Source organism: Musa acuminata, chromosome BXJ3-2 (genome assembly GCF_036884655.1).
Source record: "Musa acuminata AAA Group cultivar baxijiao chromosome BXJ3-2, Cavendish_Baxijiao_AAA, whole genome shotgun sequence".
NCBI classification, from domain to species: Eukaryota; Viridiplantae; Streptophyta; class Magnoliopsida; order Zingiberales; family Musaceae; genus Musa; species Musa acuminata.
The window spans coordinates 30,947,902-30,968,089 of NC_088350.1; the positions used below are offsets into that span (position 1 = coordinate 30,947,902).

Below are 20,188 nucleotides of genomic sequence, written 5' to 3' on the forward strand. Positions count from 1 at the left end.
TCATAACTCTCAATTTTGAGAGATGGAACACTCAGTCAATAACGGTAGCCTTGTTGAAGATCCCAGGCTTCAGAAATCTACATAAAATGGAAGCCTTTTAGCATGATCGTTAACAGTTTGAGTAAAATGCAACTAAGAAGAAATCAGGATGCTAAATGGCAAGCATTTGTGAGTACAAAAATTCAAGAATTTGGATTGCAGCATTAGGATATTAGGTTAGAATGTGAGAATCTATATGCTCATACATTCTTCCTCTGTTTAGTGACCTACAATTTGACACAATTCCTTTTGTTTTTGGACCACCCTTAGAGGCAAAATTGGATTACATGGTAACCAATTCTTAATCAAGACAGTTTTTTGGTACAGACTAAAGCCAACTAAAAAGATCTGATGGTTGATTTCTTCTGCAATTATTTCTACAAATGTGCTTTGTGTTTCTATGACATTACATAAGTTCCTGTGGATCGATTCCATTCTTAAACAAAAGAACCTACTATTACTGCTCATTTGTAATATCCATAGCTTTACCATACCTTTCACAAGTTAAAATTACTTCTTAAACCAATAGCTTTAAGTCATGATAAGACTTTAGTCCAATCGTTCTTCATAGTAAGATCCTTTAGTGCATAGAGAATAGAATATTGCACTAATTGCAGATTTGAATAATCACATTTTGGTCAAGTAATTACTGAGTGTTGGTAGAGTTCCTTATCTCTAGTCAACTTGATCATCCAAGTGTTTTTTTTTCCCAGCTCTTAGCATGTTATGTATATATATATATATATATGTGTGTGTGTGTGTGTGTGTACATATATATATATGTATGTGTATATATATATATATATATATATATATATATATATATATATATATATATATATATATACATATATATATATATATATATATATTCTCATGAATGGACTGAAGAAAGATCCACTGCATGATTAGAGGTTCCATGGTCTTTTGCAAGGTGATATAACTATACCACTTGAGGACCTCAATACTAGTTGGGCACAAACTTAAAAATAATCTTCCTCATCATTGTGTCGCTTCATGATACTTAAACTGTTCAAAACTAGTAAAAGAATCATCATAGTCATCAACAGAATGCAGAATTTCCTAAGTCTGAGCCTGTATGAGGCTTCACTTACTATAATATGTGAAGAATGCCATTAGAAAAAGCAATTAAATATGCCAAATAACCACTTTTAGATAAAACTAAGAGTACATGCACACCTCTCACATTATAGATATAATTATGGTATCAAGGGCAATCTAGCTTAGTGGAGGGATTACCTAGATTAAAGGCCGACAAGGAATCACATGCAGTGCTCAACTATAGGTTCCTCCTTGGCCTTCTCCAAGGCCATGTAGCCTTTGTATAAAGATTATATTCCCAAGTTAGTGAGATTAATTTAATCTGCATTTCATCCCCTACTCTAAAGGTGGCTGCCTTGTGATTGGTTATTAGTTGCAACTTTTTTTGTTGTTCTTGTACACAATAAGATGCAACCAAGCCAGTCAAAGGTAAGGTTGCAAGTATCATTTTTCTCAAACCATGCTGAACATATCAACCTGGCTATTTACCATTAGGAAATCAAGCCGATCTAATCGATTGATTGGTTGGTTAATTGGTTAACTAGTTTAATTCATTGGAATATACAGTTTTTCAGTTAATCAAAATATTTAGTTTATAATGATTACCATTCATCATAATATTGTTTTCTTGAGTTTTAGGGTTTGTTATGAACATCTCTAAAGGAAGGTACATATGTTAGTCTATAATTGGGAAACAGAAGAGTATGGACCGCATCTGAAAAGAGCTCTTGTCCTTGTAGATGGAATAACATCTTCATCAGATTCATCAGGACGGTAGTGAACAACAAAGAGCTTTTATTTAAACCTAGTAATGCAGCAAGCATAATGACCCTGTCATGCTAATTGGAATATGGAAGCTTCAACATTGCTCCTTTGGTCTATGAGTTTCTTGCTTTGTTCTAGGCTTGACTGATCATAATGTTTATGATAGCTTTGTCATCTTCATCTTTGTATGCTATAACCATTTTATGCAACATGTTTATCTACAAATTGCTATTGTTATCGAAGAATGTAAAGCAGAAGGGATTGGGCTGCAGGAAAAGGGGGACTGCAAGAAAATTCAGGAGTTTTGGCATTTGGAATCCCATTCAATTATGTTTGCAAATGCATTTGAATTAAGAGAACTCTTAATTGCTGATAAGCATTTTTGTTATGAGAAACATTAGTAAGTACATCTTTAACTAATATGAACTGGTCCTCTGTGAAACTTTGGATGAAAGTAAAGATCTAGTGTTACTGGTGGATGATTGAACTGGGACTCAAGCAAGAGTGGCTACCTAAGACAAGTGAATCTGAAGAAAGCTTGTGTTAATGGGATGTAAAACAGGGAACAATCCTCCTTGATAAAATAAATTTTACTTGGACTAATATAAAAGTATAAGATCCACTGCGGTATCAAAATTTTGTCAAATTGGTGGAAAATTATGCTATTGCAGTCATTTTATAGTTGGCCTATATGTAATGCAGGCCATCCTATTCAAGTTTCCAATCTTCAACAAGATGAGAACTTTTGTAGCTCACTTTTGTTGAACATGAGTAATGCTTGTGTTTTCCTACTCAAATGTATATATATCAGTTTGGTACCACAAAATTCCCCATGCTAATGCACTATTATTTAGCCACTAACCAATGTTGTACACATCTTAAGGATCACTTGGCTCTTCTCTGTAAACTACAAAAGTTAGTTTGAAGTAACTTCTGTGAAGGTTATAAGAAAACATTAAATAATTCCATGAGATGGGCTATGATTATTGAGGAGATTATTCCAAATTCCTAAAGCCACTCTCCACATTCCCTCACTCCTTTGACCAAAAAGGTTTTGCTTCTCCATGACTCTCTCTCTCTCTCTCTCTCTCTCTTTTATGTACCAAGAGAGAGGGAGAGAGTCTGTGTGGAACTTACTTTATGTCACCAAAGCAAATGTCTTTGGAAATTTTGCTAACTTCAGTCACTTCCACTCCAACCTCAAATTCTGTCGAACTGATCATTAGCCACTAAGAAATTAGCCTATGATTTGATTAATGCCTTTTCTTTTTCCCAAGTTACAATCCTTGGTTGCAAGCAACTTCTATAAAGAAAGATGTCAACCATCATGAGCTGATGAATGGATTGGGTCATCATGAAGGCCCCAAAATATGCATCAAACACTTTTATCATCAAAAAAATCTTGTCCTCTTTCTCCCATTCCTTTTGACAAATCAACCTCCCTTTCCCCTTGTGTTATTTTTTTGACAGCTAACAAAGCTACAATTTCTTGGTAGAATAGCCTAATATTGATATATTCTCTTACTGATCAAAGAGCAGTACAATACTTTCCAAGTGCCAAAGACAACACACTAACATCTTGGAAGTGGTCATGCAGCTCAATGGGCCCACTCAGCATAGACTGGCGTTGTGGCAGATTGGAGCCGACTCCCATTCTATGTTAGCTGTGAATCTTTGGTGTGTTTGCACAAAACCAAAGCAAAGCGACTCAGAATCTCATGTAGAAGATTTAAGACTGTGGCATCGAGACGAGTGGAAAAGCTGCGACATTTATAGAAGTATCTGACGAGAACAGGGAGGAAGGGAAGTGACGACACCCTGACTCAAACTGCCGGCTGCTGCCTGAGGTCGCGCTTAATGGCGACAGAAAACCACAAGAAGTATTCACTACTACAGCTGCTGCTGCTGCTGCTGCACCTGCGGCCGACCTTGCAGTCCTTCACATGTCTCTTTGTTCTTTTGTAGGGCTCAGGATAGATTGTTCATGGAGAAGACGTCGGTGAAGCTGGCTAAGAGGTCCTCGTCGTAGGAGCTCTCGCCTTCGTCGTCCGTCGCCAGCGCCGCCTGCAGCTGGCTCCACCAGTCGCCTCCAGTATCGCCGCCAACGCTGCAGCCGTGATTTGCCTCGTAGTTGTCGTAGCCGCAGCAGTCGAAGCTCTTGACCGCCGTCGTATCTGGTTTCATCTCTATCTCGGTCTCCGTCTCCGTCTCCGGCTCGCCGTTCCTCGCAAACCGGCCCTTCACTCGCGGCCGGCTGTCCGCCAACGTCTTCCTGCATGCATACTGGAACGCGACATGAACAACACATTTGTCGACGAAAATGGTGAAGAGTGCAACGATCGAGGAGGAACAATTTGATGGATACACACAGTGATCTTCCTGTGGAAGTTCCTTTGGTGGCGCTTGCTGCGATACCTCTCGATCCTTTCCTTCCTCTCCTCGGCACTGTATGGCCGTACTCTCCCGGCAACGGCCCCTTCTTCCTGGATATAATTCTCGTGCGGAGCATTCATCCCCTGCCATGAAAATTAATCGAACAAGAGCAAAGATCCGAGCTTGAACGTTAGAAACGGATAAAACCTAGATTTTGCGAGACAGGAACTGAGAAAGGCGGAGACTTTGGTGACCTGGAGGTCGCCGGTGCTGAGGACCCGCCGTGCTGGATCGACGTTGAAGTCGGAGTAATCGCAGGCGGAGGAAGAAGGAGACGATGAGAGTGGCAGCAGCGGCGGAGGAGGTGGGGGGCTGAGGGAGTCGGGAAAGTGGTGGTGAATGGGCAGAGAGTGGATGCTGCTGTTCCGGTGCAGGAAATAAGCGGACTGAGAGGAGGTACAGGGAGGAGAGGAGGAGGGGAAAGGCGGGAGGCAGCCATTGCCGTCGGAGAGGAGGGCGTGAGGAACGGCGGCGGAGCAGAAGACCGAGGGGAGGAAGGTGGAGTCGCCGTACGTGGAGGAGCTGCAGTAGAAGGAATGGAACATGGTGGTGGATGGGTTTGAGGAGAGAGAAGGGGAGGCACGGCTTCCTTTTAAAGGAGCTCTTGGGAGGGAGAGGAGGTGGCCAGGGGTCCACGAGCCATGACCAAGGTGGGCTGACCATAGTGGGCCACGCAAAGGTGCAACAGTGGGCCCGAAACCAGTGCCTAGCTGCTGACCACTGTCCCGTCTCTGTTGCAAGACAATATTAGGTAGCCACTGAGCCCTGTTCTTTTGTCTTATGGAAGCCACAGAGGGGCACCGAGCGGCGCACAAGACTGGTAAGCTTGGAGTTGGAATCCCGCTCTGCTGCTGCCCCACTGTCCTCCATTGCTGCCCACAAGGCAACCTGTTCCAAAGGCAGCATGTCATGTAGCTCAAGGTAGGTGTTTCTGCACATTGCCTTGCTTTGTTTTGTGGACAAACATTGGTATTACCTGAAGGCAGGAGGAATCATATCATGCCTAGGAATATGTTGACCCCTTGTGTGTTTCTTTTGTCTCTGACTTGTTTATTTTGATTGTTTGAGAGATAATCACCATTGAATATTAGATTACAAAATTAATGATTCTGTTACAAGTAAGTTTGCTACTGTTTCTTTTGTGTCTGACTCGTTTACTTTGATTGTTTGAGAAGTAACCATTCTCCTTTGTTGATAGATGATCACCATTTAATATTAGATTAAAAAATTAATGATTTTGTTACAAGTAAGTTTGCTAATGATTTCCAAGTGCTAACAATTATTCATACTGCATACCATTTTCTTTTTGCAAGTGATAAACTGTTTTTAGACCCATTCAGAATAACAAGGTCCTCAATTGCCAAAACTCAAGATATGGCATGCATCTGTTTCTTTGGCTTCTTTCAAGAACTACTCTGCTTTAATCTTTCTCCTATCTTCTTGTTGTTAAGATGCTCCAGTGGTGGCTAAGCAACTGAAAATTTTCAAGTATAGCTGAATTAGTAATCTGTTTAGCACTCGGGACTAATACCTGAGTATTAAAATTTGCTTTGAAAGTGTTTAATCATCAATTCCATGAACTCATGGGCAATTGGCAAAGTGGAGAACTAATTGGTTGAGAGGTCCAAATCTATCTTATGATCTCTTAATCTCACAAGGATGTATGTTTTACCCTTATCATATGATTGTTCTTCAAATTGATGACCAGGCTTCAAGATGAATAGTTCCAACTTCTAAGCATGTTAAGTAAGAAGTTTAGCATGTGTTAACCTTTTCGTCGCAAAGACAGCTTTATGCTAATTTTTGAGGGATGATGCCATGATGCTGTGGACGAAATCTGGAGAAGATCTTTGCTTAGTAAGAATCTATCAGCAAATGCTTAAGCTTTACAGACGTTCCAAAGCAAGGGGGTTGAGACACAGAAAAAAGAGGATGCTGGTTACAGGTTCACACAACTTGTTTAGAAGGAAAAGCTTTGTAATTTTCACATAATTACTTAAGAGTTAAGGATCATGAATTGTGGAGTATCTTTTTTATTCCCCTTCACTTTGAAGGGGAAAAAAAGACGGGTGCACTTCATGCACTTCTTTTCTTTGAAGACACACCATCCTCTTTTTACATGCAGAAAGAGAAGAATAATAAGAGGTCTAGGAAACCTTTGATATAGATTCTTAGAAATTTAAGATGTATTTGGAATTACTTCTCTTTTTCTCTAATAATAAAACAAAAATTGGGTTATGGGATGCATATTAGTTAACCTTTTAAAAAAAGTATGAGATGTTTTATCCATTTATTTCAGAAATGTGTTTTCTCTACTTACTAACTTGTGGTATTAATTACAGGTCATTCGAGGATTAAATGGAGTCCTTAAGAAGCCTGCAATTTGTGGTGTTGAAAAGATATTCAGCATAGCTGACAAACTTGATGCTTCAAAAAGTAATTAAATCCTACTCGGTAATTATATAATTGAACTTGACCATGTTATATATGTTCTACCATCAGATGTTCGATCTTTACAATAGAGAAAACATACATTTTTTTTCCATTTTAATTATAAAACCATGCATGATTGTAGATATTTACTATATTAAGGTATCTTTGGTTGGTAGGAAAAAAAGTTTATGCTCAATAGTTCTTAACTAAAGCTGCTTTTAATTTTAAATTGTTTTATTTCATTTATTGCGATTCCTTTTTCCAAATGGTTGTCTTCAGAATTGAGAACCTAAGGAGCTTGGCGCATTCTACATTACAAAGATCAAAGACATATATTTAAGCATCATTTGTGAAATAATCAGCTGAAAGAAACCAATAAATGTCTTCTGAATATGTTTATCCTGGTCAATAGTATCTGGAAAGTGAATTGGCAAACTTTTCCTGCTAGCATAATCCATTTCATTAATTTCTGATCCATAACCTTTCCCAAGAAACAGAGAGTAAGCGATTCAAACAATATGGAATAGCTAAACTGGCAGACTGAATTGAGAAGGAGATCATCATTAAATTTGCAGATGTAGATTCTGCTGCAGATACAAATAACATTAGACAAAAACCTGAGGATTGCAATTTACCAATTACATTTGTAATGTAGTTACCTTATGATCTAAAAGTAGTTTATGGACTGATTCAGGCTGTGGTTATCAAGCATCTATAAAGATTATAGTTGTATGCTCTCACTCAAAAGTAGTAAAAATAATTTGTTTCTTACCTATCAGACAAAAAAGAGAATAGTTTCAACAGAAACATCACTGTTGATCAAGGCTCTGATCTAGGAGGGGATGGATTTGCCATGTGTCAGAAAACACAAACATGGAAGAAAGATACAAGCTATGGTCAATTTTCTGAGAAAACAAACTCTCACCACTTTGTAGAATGTAACATATTGATTGGAGAGAGAGAGAGAGAGAGAGAGAGAGAGAGAGACTGCTCCCATAGTGTAAGGTATGAGAGGCCCACCAGGCAAAATGGTGGCAAAAGCAAATGTAGCCTCCTTGAGACCTGATCTGCAAGAAAGTCAACTCCTTGATTTGACAAGAATGTTTGACAACTATTTAGTCAACTCAGTTGAAAACTTGAGGGGTCCATAAACTAGCACATGGTCTTCCACCCTCAGATCTCTCACCTGCCAATTAATTCCTACTCTAAGACTCTGGCTTCCCTTGCCACTTGCATCAGAACTCCAGACCTGTGACACTTTGCTTTCCTTTCTAGTCATTTACTAGAGAGAGGGAGGCAGATGCTACTGTTTAGATTGAGAAGGTTACTACTGAAAATGTCTGAATTCTATATCCTACTACAGCAGCCAATGATGCGACAAAGAACTTTCACCAATTTGATACTGAAAGAAATTGTCTGAATTCTCATGAAACACCACACTTTAGTACATGTTTTTTTTAGTGAATATCCAAGATTAAAAGAAAATGAAAAATTGCAGGCTTTTGACTGTAGAGCACTACTGAGTGGTCCAGTCAATCTTGTGCCTCAATGATGTGTGATTCCTGCTCTGCAAGAAGGTAATGGATTCTGATGATACACATTTCTTTTCTTTTACTCTCTCTAGCGTCATTTCACATGCAAAAGAGGAGAGAAAACACAAGTGCAGGAAGTCAATTTTGCCTCTTCAGCTGCTTCACTCCTAGTAAGAACTTTCCATATTAAACAAAATGGTCATGTACAAGTAAGGTTAGTCAACTTGCATCTGACCAAATTAAGATTGACCTATCACAAGAAAGAGAACCTCATGGAACAAACAAGTGTGTTTAGTGGCAACTTTGGATGCCCATAATCAAATCATTGATTGCATCTTCTACAGGGTGATCATTTCAGAACATTTGAAATCCACACAAACAACCTTGATGCCTGAAAGAAAAGAAAGATGGGCAAATCAGCATAGCATCTTTCATGGATTACACACTGCAAGAATTCTTTGACCCCAAAAAATGTCCAACAGAATCCTCCAAGTATGAGAATGATTTCCCTTTGAACAAGGGTGAATGCAGAGGTTTGAAGAGCATGGAATTTATGTTCTCACACACTCATGGTAGGACTAGTGGGAGGATTAGGCTATGGTGGAATCCTGGGAGCTCAAAGCTTTTGTCGGGCTAAGGTCAACAGGCAAAATGGTCGCACCACTACACCTTTGAGTGGGCATGCAATTATTGTTGGGTGATGCTCGCAGAACACAACATAACATTGTCACAAATGTGTGAGCACAACTAGTATCCTGCTTTGTGCTCAGGTTTCCTCCATTTTCTCTCCTCATTGCGAATGCGTACTTGATAGATCTCTCTCTCTCTCTCTCTCTACTTTTAGGCAAACCTATAGGTGTCATGATGAGAGAGTGGATTGATTTGTTTTATTGCTAAAAAAAATTCTAAAAAATTTTGCTCTATATAATGAAAAGAGAAATTAATGCTCTTGATTTAATCAATGTTATCTTGTATATTGTTCAATAATATAAAATATATATATTCCATTACAAGTGGTTGAAATATTATGGGTTGTTATAATTATTTTCACCGTAAACTCTTATGGTAAGAATGATGTGGTTGGCCTATCAGTGTCGTGTATGTGTATGGATGTACCTTGGTTCCAGGACCTAACGATCCTATATACTTAGCATTATGTGGTTGCGTCTAATAGACTCAATTGGAGAGTGGTTATGATCGACCTTCGCGCTATCATAACTATGCAAAGAGTGTAATAGGCAAGTGTAACAGTTCTAGTGGGCAAGTGTAACGGCTCGACATTACTTGATAACAATTATTATGTTAGGTTTTTACACTTCAATTATTGTATGAACTATATAATGGGCGAGTGTAACGATCATCAACACCTACTATAAAAAGGGGAGGTATGGGTATGTTTATAAGCATAAGACAATCTTGGCTAACTTGTCTGACTAAATTTCTGATTTAAGCATCAAAGGGGCCTTGTTGAGAATACCCTCAATGTTATTTTGTAGGATTCAGATGTTCGAATCAGAGAGTTTTACTTTAAGACCGACTTGAAGAAGAATCCAATTGAACTCGAATTGACTTCTAGTTCGGACAATCAAAATCTACTTTAACATGAATTGCATAATGAGTGGGCATAACAATCTCAAACGCCCACTATAAAAAGAGGACGCATATGTATGTTTATAAACACAAGACAATCTTGTCCGACTAAATTACTGACTTAAGCATTATATGTGTCTTGTCAGGAACAATCCCGACATTAATTTGAAGGATTCAAATGTTCGACTCAAGAGTTTTACTTTGAGACCGATTGAAGAATAAGATTGGACAACCAAAGAGTTGATTTTCAATTCAGACAACCAAAATATACATGAACCAGCAATACATAAATTCTTAAAAGATGTGCAAATATATAAAGCTTTGCATATAATCCAATCAGAATAATAGTAAAACACACTAACAAAAGATTAAAAATATATAAATATACAAATTATTAAAACCAATCAGAAATTACATTTACATGTGTATACTTGGACCCAAACGAAAGTGGGCTTGTGGGTTCTAAAGGGTTGTGTTGATTGGCCCAAGGTGGTCAAAATTGGTCAAAATTGTGTTGATTAGCCATCTCATTAAATGTAGCCTCATCATCAAATTCCTTGTTAATGAAAAGAATGATACTACTTTGTTCTAACATGCATGCACCTCATCACATTCAAGTATGCATTAGGAAGTCGTCCACCACAACAAGGGAAAAGAAGAAGAAAACAAGAACTATATTGCTCTAAATGATCATTTTGTCCATGAATATGCTGTAATTAACTAAGCTTTTTGTTTTTGCTAAGTCATTAGCATGACCAACCATGTTTAGAAACAAATGTTGTAATTCTTTTGATTCATAAAGAACCAAAAGAAAACAAAAACAAATACAACAATATCACCAACACTCTTCAGAGACACAATGAAACCTTTTAAGAAAAGGAAGCTGTTGACTCTGTATTATATTTCAGAAATAAAAATAGGTTGACTTTCCATGTTTAGGTCAGAGAGGAGAGGAGGATTAGCTGTCCATTAGGCATTTGTAGGCCATTTTGGGATGTTGCATCCCTTCAATCATTTTTATTTTAGATTTCCTCTGCCACATCCTGAGCTGTCTTAACAGGCTTGCAAAACATATTTTTTGTTCTATTAGTCATCATTCGCATTCATGATGCATGTCTCTTGTTAATCTTATTGAAATATGCTTAGAAAAATAGACTAAAAAAACACATTCAAGCAAAGTAGAAGAAAGAAGTACGCATTCAACATCTCTCTAATTGAGTGCCAATGAAAGCCAGCAATATAAGAGCCATCATGCATCCACCCCTATTAATTTCTCATGCATCAACAGGTGGCCTTAGTGATATGTTTAGCATCATCATTGTTATTATATTTTACTGGAAGAAAGATCATCTTTTGTTATTTTCAAAAAGAAAAAAAAATCCCCTAATTTGATGAGCCTAAACTAATGATATATCAAGTTAATTCAAATGATTAAATCTTTTTTGAGAAAAAATTGGGTAATACCACACAATTCCTTTCAATGTGCAGTAAGAGTAGGACTCCTTTAAGGTTGTGGTGTCCTTTTCAAAGATGATTCACTTTGGTGCTTTGCAAAGTATATTGTGGAGGTCCATACAGAACTCACCATCTCTTCAAAAGCTAGAAGGGGTCCAAGGAAGCTTCCCTTACACTTCTTCACATCAAGGTGGCTGCAATATACCGACTCTTTGATTTAGACTAAGAAAGTGTTTAGGTGTATCAGTTACCTGAGGAAGAGAGAGATTTTAATGGAGAGTAGCTCTTCAATCGTGAGAGAGGGTGAGCTAAAATAATTCTCACTCCACTAAACTAAAATGAAAAAGGATGAGCTGATTGGATTAGCTTATCTTTGTGCATTGATTAGAATAAGTTAACCCAATTAAATTACTTGTACTCACATCACAGACATGATGTTTGAGAATGGGAAAAGGCAACCTTCACCCAACTCTCATCATGAGGCCAACCAACTCTTTGGTGTCCATTTGAAGTCAAAGGGGGAGGAAGGATCCATGAAGCTTCCTCAAATCATTCTTCCACCTTGAAATCCTTGTTTAAGTCCTTATTGCACCACATAGATTCTTACTTGCATATGCATTTTTGCCTTTTGTTCTTCCCTTTTTCCTTTTTTAAGTGTATGATGTGTTGTCTTGTGCATTGAGCATTGGAGTAGTACCTCTTTTGTACCTTTTCTTTTCTTTTTTTATCTTTTACTTTTTCTTCCTTACCACGACCAATCAATCTCCAATTATGGTCAAAGATTGGATTCTTATTGATGGTGCTCTTGATTCCCAATTATATGTCATATATTTTTTGACTAATATATGTTAAATGAAGGAGATTACACACACATATATATATGTATGAGTATTTATGTGAGGAGGATCAAGCAAATTCATCTTCTATCAATGCCTACTAGTTTGGATGGGTAAGAAGTCTGAGACCTACAATGATAGATGATTACTGTATGTAAAAAAAAGGAAAATAAAAAAAAAAATCAACTTCAATTGGGGATATATCAACCCTTTTCATGAAAAAGATGAGAATTTTACTCTTTATTTGGGAAAACTATTACTAAAGTGTGCATGACTTGGCTGATGTCTTATTCATGTGTATTATCTTCATGAAGAATAATTCTTCTGTCTTCTTGTTGTGTTCAAAGTACATTTTGGTCAACTCTTGTCATTTCTTATTGCAGAAGCTACAGAAGGATCAACAATCATATATTTATATGTTTATATACATTGAACTTTTTCTAACAAGCAAACATATATATATTTATATGCATTTATACACTTTGTTAACCAAAAAATATGAGAGTGAGTGATATGCTATTTTTTCCTGAGCAAATAAGAAAGGCAAATAAAATATTATTAATCATATTTAGTAGCAGGTTGATTACACTGCATTAAGACACAATTAATACAGACCATTCCAATTTATGCAAGCAACTGTGGAGAACCACAACAAACCACCTCTTTTTATGAGTACATCAAAGTGACGTACCATTGTTTCTACCTGCACTTCTAGTTGCTAAAGACTGCCGCATCGGTGGCTCCCGCATATATTCTCCAATCATAGGACAGGTAGATGTAGGGTATGTTTCGGGGTATAACCCAAAGAAGCTCGTATACGGTCTCCGTAAAGACGTAGCGTATCCCACAACCATATTTATCCCGTTCCATTTTGAACTCCCCAAAGCGCCCTTCCCTTGGTCGCTTCTTCCAAAGGGGGAGAGTCGGAGAGAGAGCGTCGGTGGTCGTTCCCCAGCCCGGCGACCGAGACAACCCTAGCCAGATCTTGTCTTTCTCCCAAAGTTTCGATCTTTTTGTCAACTCATCCGTCTTCTTGCGAGAATTGAGTTTGGTATGGGGCAGAGTGGGCAGGATCAGGAGCACCGGAACGGCGTCGGGCCCCAACCCCCGCCTCCCCCTCCTCAGTCATTCCCCGCTTGGGCCCGCAGCACAGCCGAGTGCCAGGCCGAGTTCGCGGTGTCGGCGGTGACCGGCCTTCGGTCCGAGGAGGTTGCGTGGCGGCGCGAAATATACGGGTGGAACGAACTGGAGAAGCACTCTGGGCCGTCGATCTGGCGTCTCGTCCTCGGTCAGTTCGAAGACACCCTCGTCCGGATCCTCCTCGCCGCCGCCGTTGTGTCCTTCCTCCTTGCTTGGTACGATGGCGATCGTGGCGGTGGCGGCGAGGCTGGGTTGACAGCCTTCGTCGAGCCGTTGGTGATCTTTCTCATCCTCGTCGTGAATGCTGTGGTCGGCGTGTGGCAGGAGAACAACGCAGAGAAGGCCCTGGAGGCGCTGAAGGAGATCCAATCGGAGCATGCTGCCGTCAGGAGGGACGGCAAGTTGATACCCACTTTGCCTGCTAGGGAACTCGTACCAGGAGATATCGTAGAGCTCAGGGTCGGTGATAAGGTGCCTGCTGATATGAGAGTTCTGCAACTGATAAGCTCCACCTTCAGAGTAGATCAGGGGTCTTTGACAGGGGAGAGCGCTGCAGTCAACAAGACCAATCGGGCGGCCAATTCAGAGGACACCGATATCCAGGGGAAAGAATGCATGGTGTTTGCGGGCACGACGGTCGTGAACGGGAGCTGTGTTTGCTTGGTCACCCAGACCGGAATGAACACGGAGATTGGTCAGATACACTTGCAGATTCATGAAGCTTGTCAGAGTGACGACGAAACTCCATTGAAGAAGAAACTGAATGAGTTTGGGGAGGTCCTGACAGCTATAATAGGCGTAATCTGTGCTTTCGTTTGGCTTATCAACGTGAAGTACTTCCTCACTTGGGAGTACGCTGATGGCTGGCCGAGAAATTTCAGGTTTTCGTTTGAGAAATGCACCTATTACTTTGAGATAGCAGTGGCCTTGGCAGTCGCTGCTATCCCAGAGGGTCTTCCAGCAGTGATTACAACTAGCCTGGCATTGGGTACGCGAAAGATGGCGCAGAAGAATGCGCTGGTGCGAAGGTTGCCGAGCGTTGAGACTCTGGGATGCACGACGGTCATTTGTTCTGATAAGACTGGCACGCTAACTACAAATCAGATGTCGGCAGTGAGAATTGTAGCTATGGGCCGGCAGACCAATGATCTCAGAAAATTCAAAGTTGTTGGTGCTACATATGACCCGTGTGATGGAGAGATACATGATTGGCCGGCTGAGAATATGGATGACAACCTTCAGATGATCGCAAAGATCGCTGCTGTTTGTAATGATGCGAGCATCTCAAACTCAGGTCATCAGTATGTTGCGAGTGGAATGCCCACTGAAGCTGCTCTGAAGGTATAAATTAGTTTAGTTTTGCATGTTTTTGTTGTACTATTTGCTCCAGTTTATTATGTTTGTTCATCGATTGTTTATTGTCTGATCAGGTAATGGGTGTTCTAAAAAGTTACAAATCCATTGTGAACATGGAGAATAGTCCTGATAAGTGATTATCTTCTGTTCTAAGTCTTTTGGGTTCAGCAAGTTCTCATAAAAAAGAAAAGAAAAAATCTCTGACCAGTCTAACATTTTTTTAATATTTACATATTGAACTCTCCATCTCTTCCTGTGCCACTTTTAAGAGTGAAATAAATTATTTAAGGGAGCAGAATGTTCTCACTATGCTACCACACTTCTTTTTTATAGTTGTAAAAAATAGTTACCTTGTCATATGTGTAGCCTGTGCTCCGGTGTAAAACCATACACTTCTATGTGTTTTATATAGTTGTTGTCATTTTAATTGCTAACAGAGTGTTCTTCAATCTTTGTCAGGTTCTAGTTGAGAAAATGGGAATTCCTGGAGGCTTTGATCCTTCGTCCTTGGAATCTTCTGAGATATTACGTAGATATCTTCTCTGTTCTCCTTAATCTCTCCTCGAGTATGTTTCAGTACCTGCTGATGAAAAGTGATATACTTATATGTCATTTTTTGCTGATTACCAATAGGTTGCTGTGAATGGTGGAATGGGTGTGCACGTAGGGTTGCGACCCTTGAATTTGATCGAGTTCGAAAATCAATGGGAGTTATTGTGAAATCAGACTCAGGAAGCAATTCATTACTCGTGAAGGTATGTAATGCACCTAAGATGATGGTTTATGCTTGGGAGGAATCACATTGTTTTCCTTTCATGCTTAAACCTATAGAACGTAGAGCAAGTTTTATAATGGGCTATAATTTAACAAGAACAGTGAGATCTTTGATGTCTTTGCTGAATCATTTGCAGTTGAGATGATGCGTGTCATTGTACATTATTGGGCATTCTTGTTTTGGACAAGTTGTTTGCTCAGGTTGTGATCTTGAGTCCTTAGTCATTTGCTGTCAAAATTAACCAAATCTTGCCCTACCTTGACTTCAAAACCTTTATATTTCTTTATGAGCATCAACAAAGAAGTTGACATGTTGAAGACTTGCAGTTACAGTTTATCAGTTTTCTAGTCTCCTTTAGAGAAATAATCTGTTGTGGAGTCAGAAGTAAAATTGAGATATTTGTTTTTAATCAATCCCAGGTAGACGTTCAACTTTTGGATTTTGAGTTTTTGGATGAATATTATAGCATTATACCTGACAAGAATTCTTCATTTCTGAAATCATATTCTCTAGTGAATGTTTATGCTTTCACTTCTTTTAATAGTTTTTAAGAAATATATCAAATTTGAATTATTCAATAGCAGCCTCTTATATTTCTTTTATTGAAAATCCTTCCTGATGGGGACCTGTTGAACCTTCAATGTGTCAGGGAGCTGTCGAAAGTTTGTTAGAGAGATGTTCCTACATTCAGTTGCTTGATGGTTCCGTTATGCAGTTGGATGAGAGTACAAAAAATCTTGTCCTAGAAGCGCTTCATGAGATGTCGACCAATGCGTTGCGTTGTTTAGGTTTTGCATATAAAGATGATATATCAGAATTTGCTACATATGATGGTGAAGATCATCCTGCTCATAAGCTTTTACTTGATCCATCTAATTACTCATCTGTCGAGAGCGAACTCATCTTTGTCGGCTTGGTTGGACTGAGGGTAAAATGAAATGTGCTTTGTTTATAATTATCCTATACTATTGGCTGTTTACCATTGATGTATCATCCAACTTTTTTTTTGTAAATGCAATTATCACAGGATCCTCCTCGGCAAGAAGTTCACAATGCAATCAAGGATTGCAAAGCAGCTGGAATTAGAGTCATTGTAATAACTGGTGATAACAAAGAAACAGCTGAAGCAATTTGCCATGAAATTGGTGTCTTTAGCCCTAATGAGGACATTAGCTCTGCAAGCTTCACAGGGAAAGAGTTTATGTCTCTCTCTGATAAAAAAAATAGATTAAGGCAAAAAGGTGGACTTCTGTTCTCAAGGGCAGAACCAAAGCATAAGCAAGAAATTGTGAGACTGCTTAAAGAAGACGGTGAGGTGGTTGCAATGACAGGTGATGGGGTAAATGATGCCCCTGCCCTGAAATTGGCTGATATTGGTATTGCCATGGGCATATCTGGGACAGAGGTATGTTGCAATTGCATTAATTAATTGTTTATTGATCTACTTATGACATTATCAAACTATATTTGAGACAGAAAACTCTCAACAACTTTTCTATTTTTCATAAAACCAACCAAAATCTGAGGCCTTCTCTTTTCAGGTTGCCAAGGAAGCTTCTGATATGGTGTTAGCAGATGACAATTTCAGTACAATTGTTGCTGCAGTTGGTGAAGGAAGATCTATTTATAACAACATGAAATCCTTTATAAGGTTTCTTATAGTTTCTCCAATCTAGTTATTGCAGCACCTGTTCTTTCTCGGATTATATATTTTCAATCAGAATTTTGTAATTTAAATCGGGAAACAGTTTTACGAAGAAACTCAGGCACCTAATGGCGTATCCTGATTTAGATCATATATACATAATTGCAACATATCTTGATTGTGGTGTCACTATATCCTTGGTCATTGACAGAATGTTATCTGAACATTGTGGACCCGATAATTCACTTTTTGGACTTTAAAATGCATGGTTCTTCTTATCAGCACATCTATAAAATTAGTCTTGGCTTGGCATCTAATGGAAAATATTATTTGCATCTTTCGATGCTTAAAAGTATGAGGTATTTTGAGGATTGTGCTCTATGCCTCTCATACTTGAGAGATTTCATTGCTAAAACTGTGTTACTATAGGTATTAAGTTAATAAAATCTAATTGTTTTAAAATAAACAGGACAGAGATTGAATTTTAAGTCAAACAATTGAAGGCACTGAAGATCTGGGAATAGCTACAGAAATAATCATAAATGAGAACTGACAAATCTAACATGCATTGCCTTTTATCTAATTGACTGATTCAATGTTTTGATTCATAGACCTTAGAGAGTTCTTTAGCGTATATCAACAACTCTATAATTTATCTGTTACTGATTGCAGGTACATGATATCCTCCAACATTGGTGAAGTTGCTTCTATTTTTCTGACAGCAGCTTTAGGCATTCCTGAAGGGCTGATTCCTGTTCAGCTTTTGTGGGTCAATCTAGTCACAGATGGTCCCCCAGCAACAGCTTTGGGTTTTAACCCACCAGATAGAGATATAATGAAGAAACCCCCTCGACGAACTGATGAATCATTGATCAGTGCATGGATCCTATTTCGTTATTTGGTAGGTTGTCAATTTGCAGTGGCTCGATCAATCAAAGAAAGTATTAATCTTTCATTTTATCAATGATACATGAAATATAAACAATTCACAACAAAATGAATAGAATAAAATTAATAAATTTTATGCATTAAACTCATACAGTTTTTGTCTAATAGCATAGTTACAACTTCAAATTATAAAATTTTGTATTTGGGTACCCTCATTATGAAAGTATTAGCTTGATTATGGAGATCTTCAATGTACTGATATTTTACAAGCATGCCAGTATATACCTACAGAGGGCTCAAATAATGTCTCTACTTTCACTCTACATGCAGGTCATTGGCCTTTATGTTGGAATTGCTACTGTAGGTGTTTTCATCATATGGTACACACATGGATCTTTTCTGGGAATTGACTTAAGTGGAGATGGTCACACACTCCTAACCTATTCACAGCTCACCAACTGGGCCCAGTGCTCAGCTTGGGAGGGCTTCAGTGTAGCACCATTTACGGCTGGAAATCATCTTTTCTCCTTTGATACAAACCCATGTGAATATTTTCAATCAGGAAAAGTGAAGGCAACGACTCTTTCCCTCTCTGTCTTGGTGGCAATTGAGATGTTAAATTCATTCAATGCCCTGTCTGAAGATGGTAGTCTTCTAACGGTGCATCCGTGGGCCAACCCGTGGCTTCTATTGGCGATGTGTATCTCATTCGGGCTTCACTTCTTGATCATATATGTGCCTTTCCTTGCTCAGGTGTTTGGAATTGTGCCCCTCAGCTTCAACGAATGGCTTCTTGTGCTGGTGGTTGCTTTCCCGGTCATCCTTATTGATGAGTTGCTCAAGTTTGTAGGAAGGTACAGGAGCTCATTTGGTATTCAGAGACTATCTAAGAGAAACAAGGTTGATTGAAGCCAGCCATTTGGTGTTGGTTCCCCTGATAATTTACACATCAAGTTTTTCTATAACTTCATTCTTTGCCAGACCAAGAGCTGGTTTCAAGACCTTAACAAAGAGAAAGGGAGGGAAAGTTCTAGTCGAAAGGCCAAAACTTGCTTCCAGTTCTTATTCAGGAGACCTGAGGCTGCATTTTTCTTCAATTGTCAGTAATTCAATTCAAGCTTGCACTGATATACACGAGGCCATGTCAAGTTGAAACTTACTATGATACAGTAAATTATACAAGGTTCTTTTTGGTTTGCTTGTGAAATTGGAAGAAGGTGCATGGTGCCTGAAATCCTCCGGAATAATGTGAATAAGAATCTACAACTGTCGTCATGTTTACCCTGATTTATCATCATTATATTTTTAGAACCTTCAAGAGGGGCTGTTTCAGTCAAATTAATACTATTTTTAAACATCGCGTTGGATTTCATTTCACTCCCTTCCCTTTTTCTATGCTATTGTCAAAATAAAAAACAAATTTTCCTGCAGTTTTCATCTGATGTGGTGTGGGTTGTGCCATAACTTCCTGATGCCTGATTTGTCCAAGTTTGATTTGTCCTTTTGAGTCCTACAGGCCACCTCCGCCAAACCCAAAACACAAGGCAAGATCAACATCCATCTCTTGCATCTGTTCTGTTGTGGTTAGTCTATACATGACCAAAACTGCATGGATATTGGATTGTCCTGCTTGTTTGCCATTCTGATACAAGAGATTATTCAATTGCCATTCTATCCAATATCTGAATCTTGATAAAAGGAAAGTGGTTCTAAATTTTCCTGTTGTAGTTAGCCATGTAAGGTCAATTTTCCATGGTGGGTTTAGCCTTGCCTGTTTGCCACAGTTGATGCAGTGCATTGGAGCACAAAGTGATAGCAGCAGCAACAGAAGCCATACCTTTAACTTGACATGATGGATTCAACTTTGATTTGTGGAGGAAACAGAAGATTAATTGGTCATATAACTCAAATCCCTTTGTTCTTGTTATTGACACTTCAATTATTTGGTTGGTTGTCTCTGTTCCAGACAGAAACTACTGCAATCTGTGACAAACGTAATACTGCATATTAGTTCTTTGATCATATCCTTCTTATCAAACTGTTCTTGTAGTTGAAAGAGACTCTGCCTTCTTTTTGTAGAAAGATGAACTCAACAGAAATATCAAATGATAAGGTACCTACCCTGGAGTACTAGAACACGGACATGGATTTCTCCTCTAAAAGCATATGATTCTGTGGATTACATGCACAAAAGTTTTAATGAGGGAGAAGAAAACTCTTCTTTTCGCTGCAAGAGACT

The 20,188-nt window shown here is 38.7% G+C and overlaps 2 protein-coding genes and 1 long non-coding RNA gene across 3 annotated transcripts; 2 read left to right on the forward strand and 1 right to left on the reverse strand.

The window, feature by feature from the left end:
* Positions 1-3,619: 3,619 nt before the first annotated feature.
* LOC103976234 (uncharacterized) lies at positions 3,620-5,210 on the reverse strand. The gene is made up of 3 exons (XM_009391446.3): positions 4,494-5,210; positions 4,236-4,382; positions 3,620-4,149 (listed from the first exon to the last, which is right to left on the reverse strand). Exons 1-3 carry the CDS (start codon positions 5,208-5,210, stop codon positions 3,835-3,837), a joined length of 1,179 nt encoding a protein of 392 aa, XP_009389721.3. The 3' UTR covers positions 3,620-3,834.
* LOC108952174 (uncharacterized) lies at positions 5,089-6,735 on the forward strand. The gene is made up of 2 exons (XR_001976763.2): positions 5,089-5,220; positions 6,642-6,735. It is a non-coding gene; the product is annotated as an uncharacterized LOC108952174 (long non-coding RNA).
* A 6,299-nt stretch (positions 6,736-13,034) lies between these two features.
* LOC103975408 (calcium-transporting ATPase 1, endoplasmic reticulum-type) lies at positions 13,035-19,326 on the forward strand. Its single transcript, XM_009390365.3, has 8 exons — positions 13,035-14,626; positions 15,101-15,170; positions 15,275-15,396; positions 16,066-16,344; positions 16,444-16,821; positions 16,958-17,067; positions 17,734-17,962; positions 18,280-19,326. Exons 1-8 carry the CDS (start codon positions 13,199-13,201, stop codon positions 18,856-18,858), a joined length of 3,195 nt encoding a protein of 1,064 aa, XP_009388640.2. The 5' UTR covers positions 13,035-13,198; the 3' UTR covers positions 18,859-19,326.
* Positions 19,327-20,188: the final 862 nt, after the last annotated feature.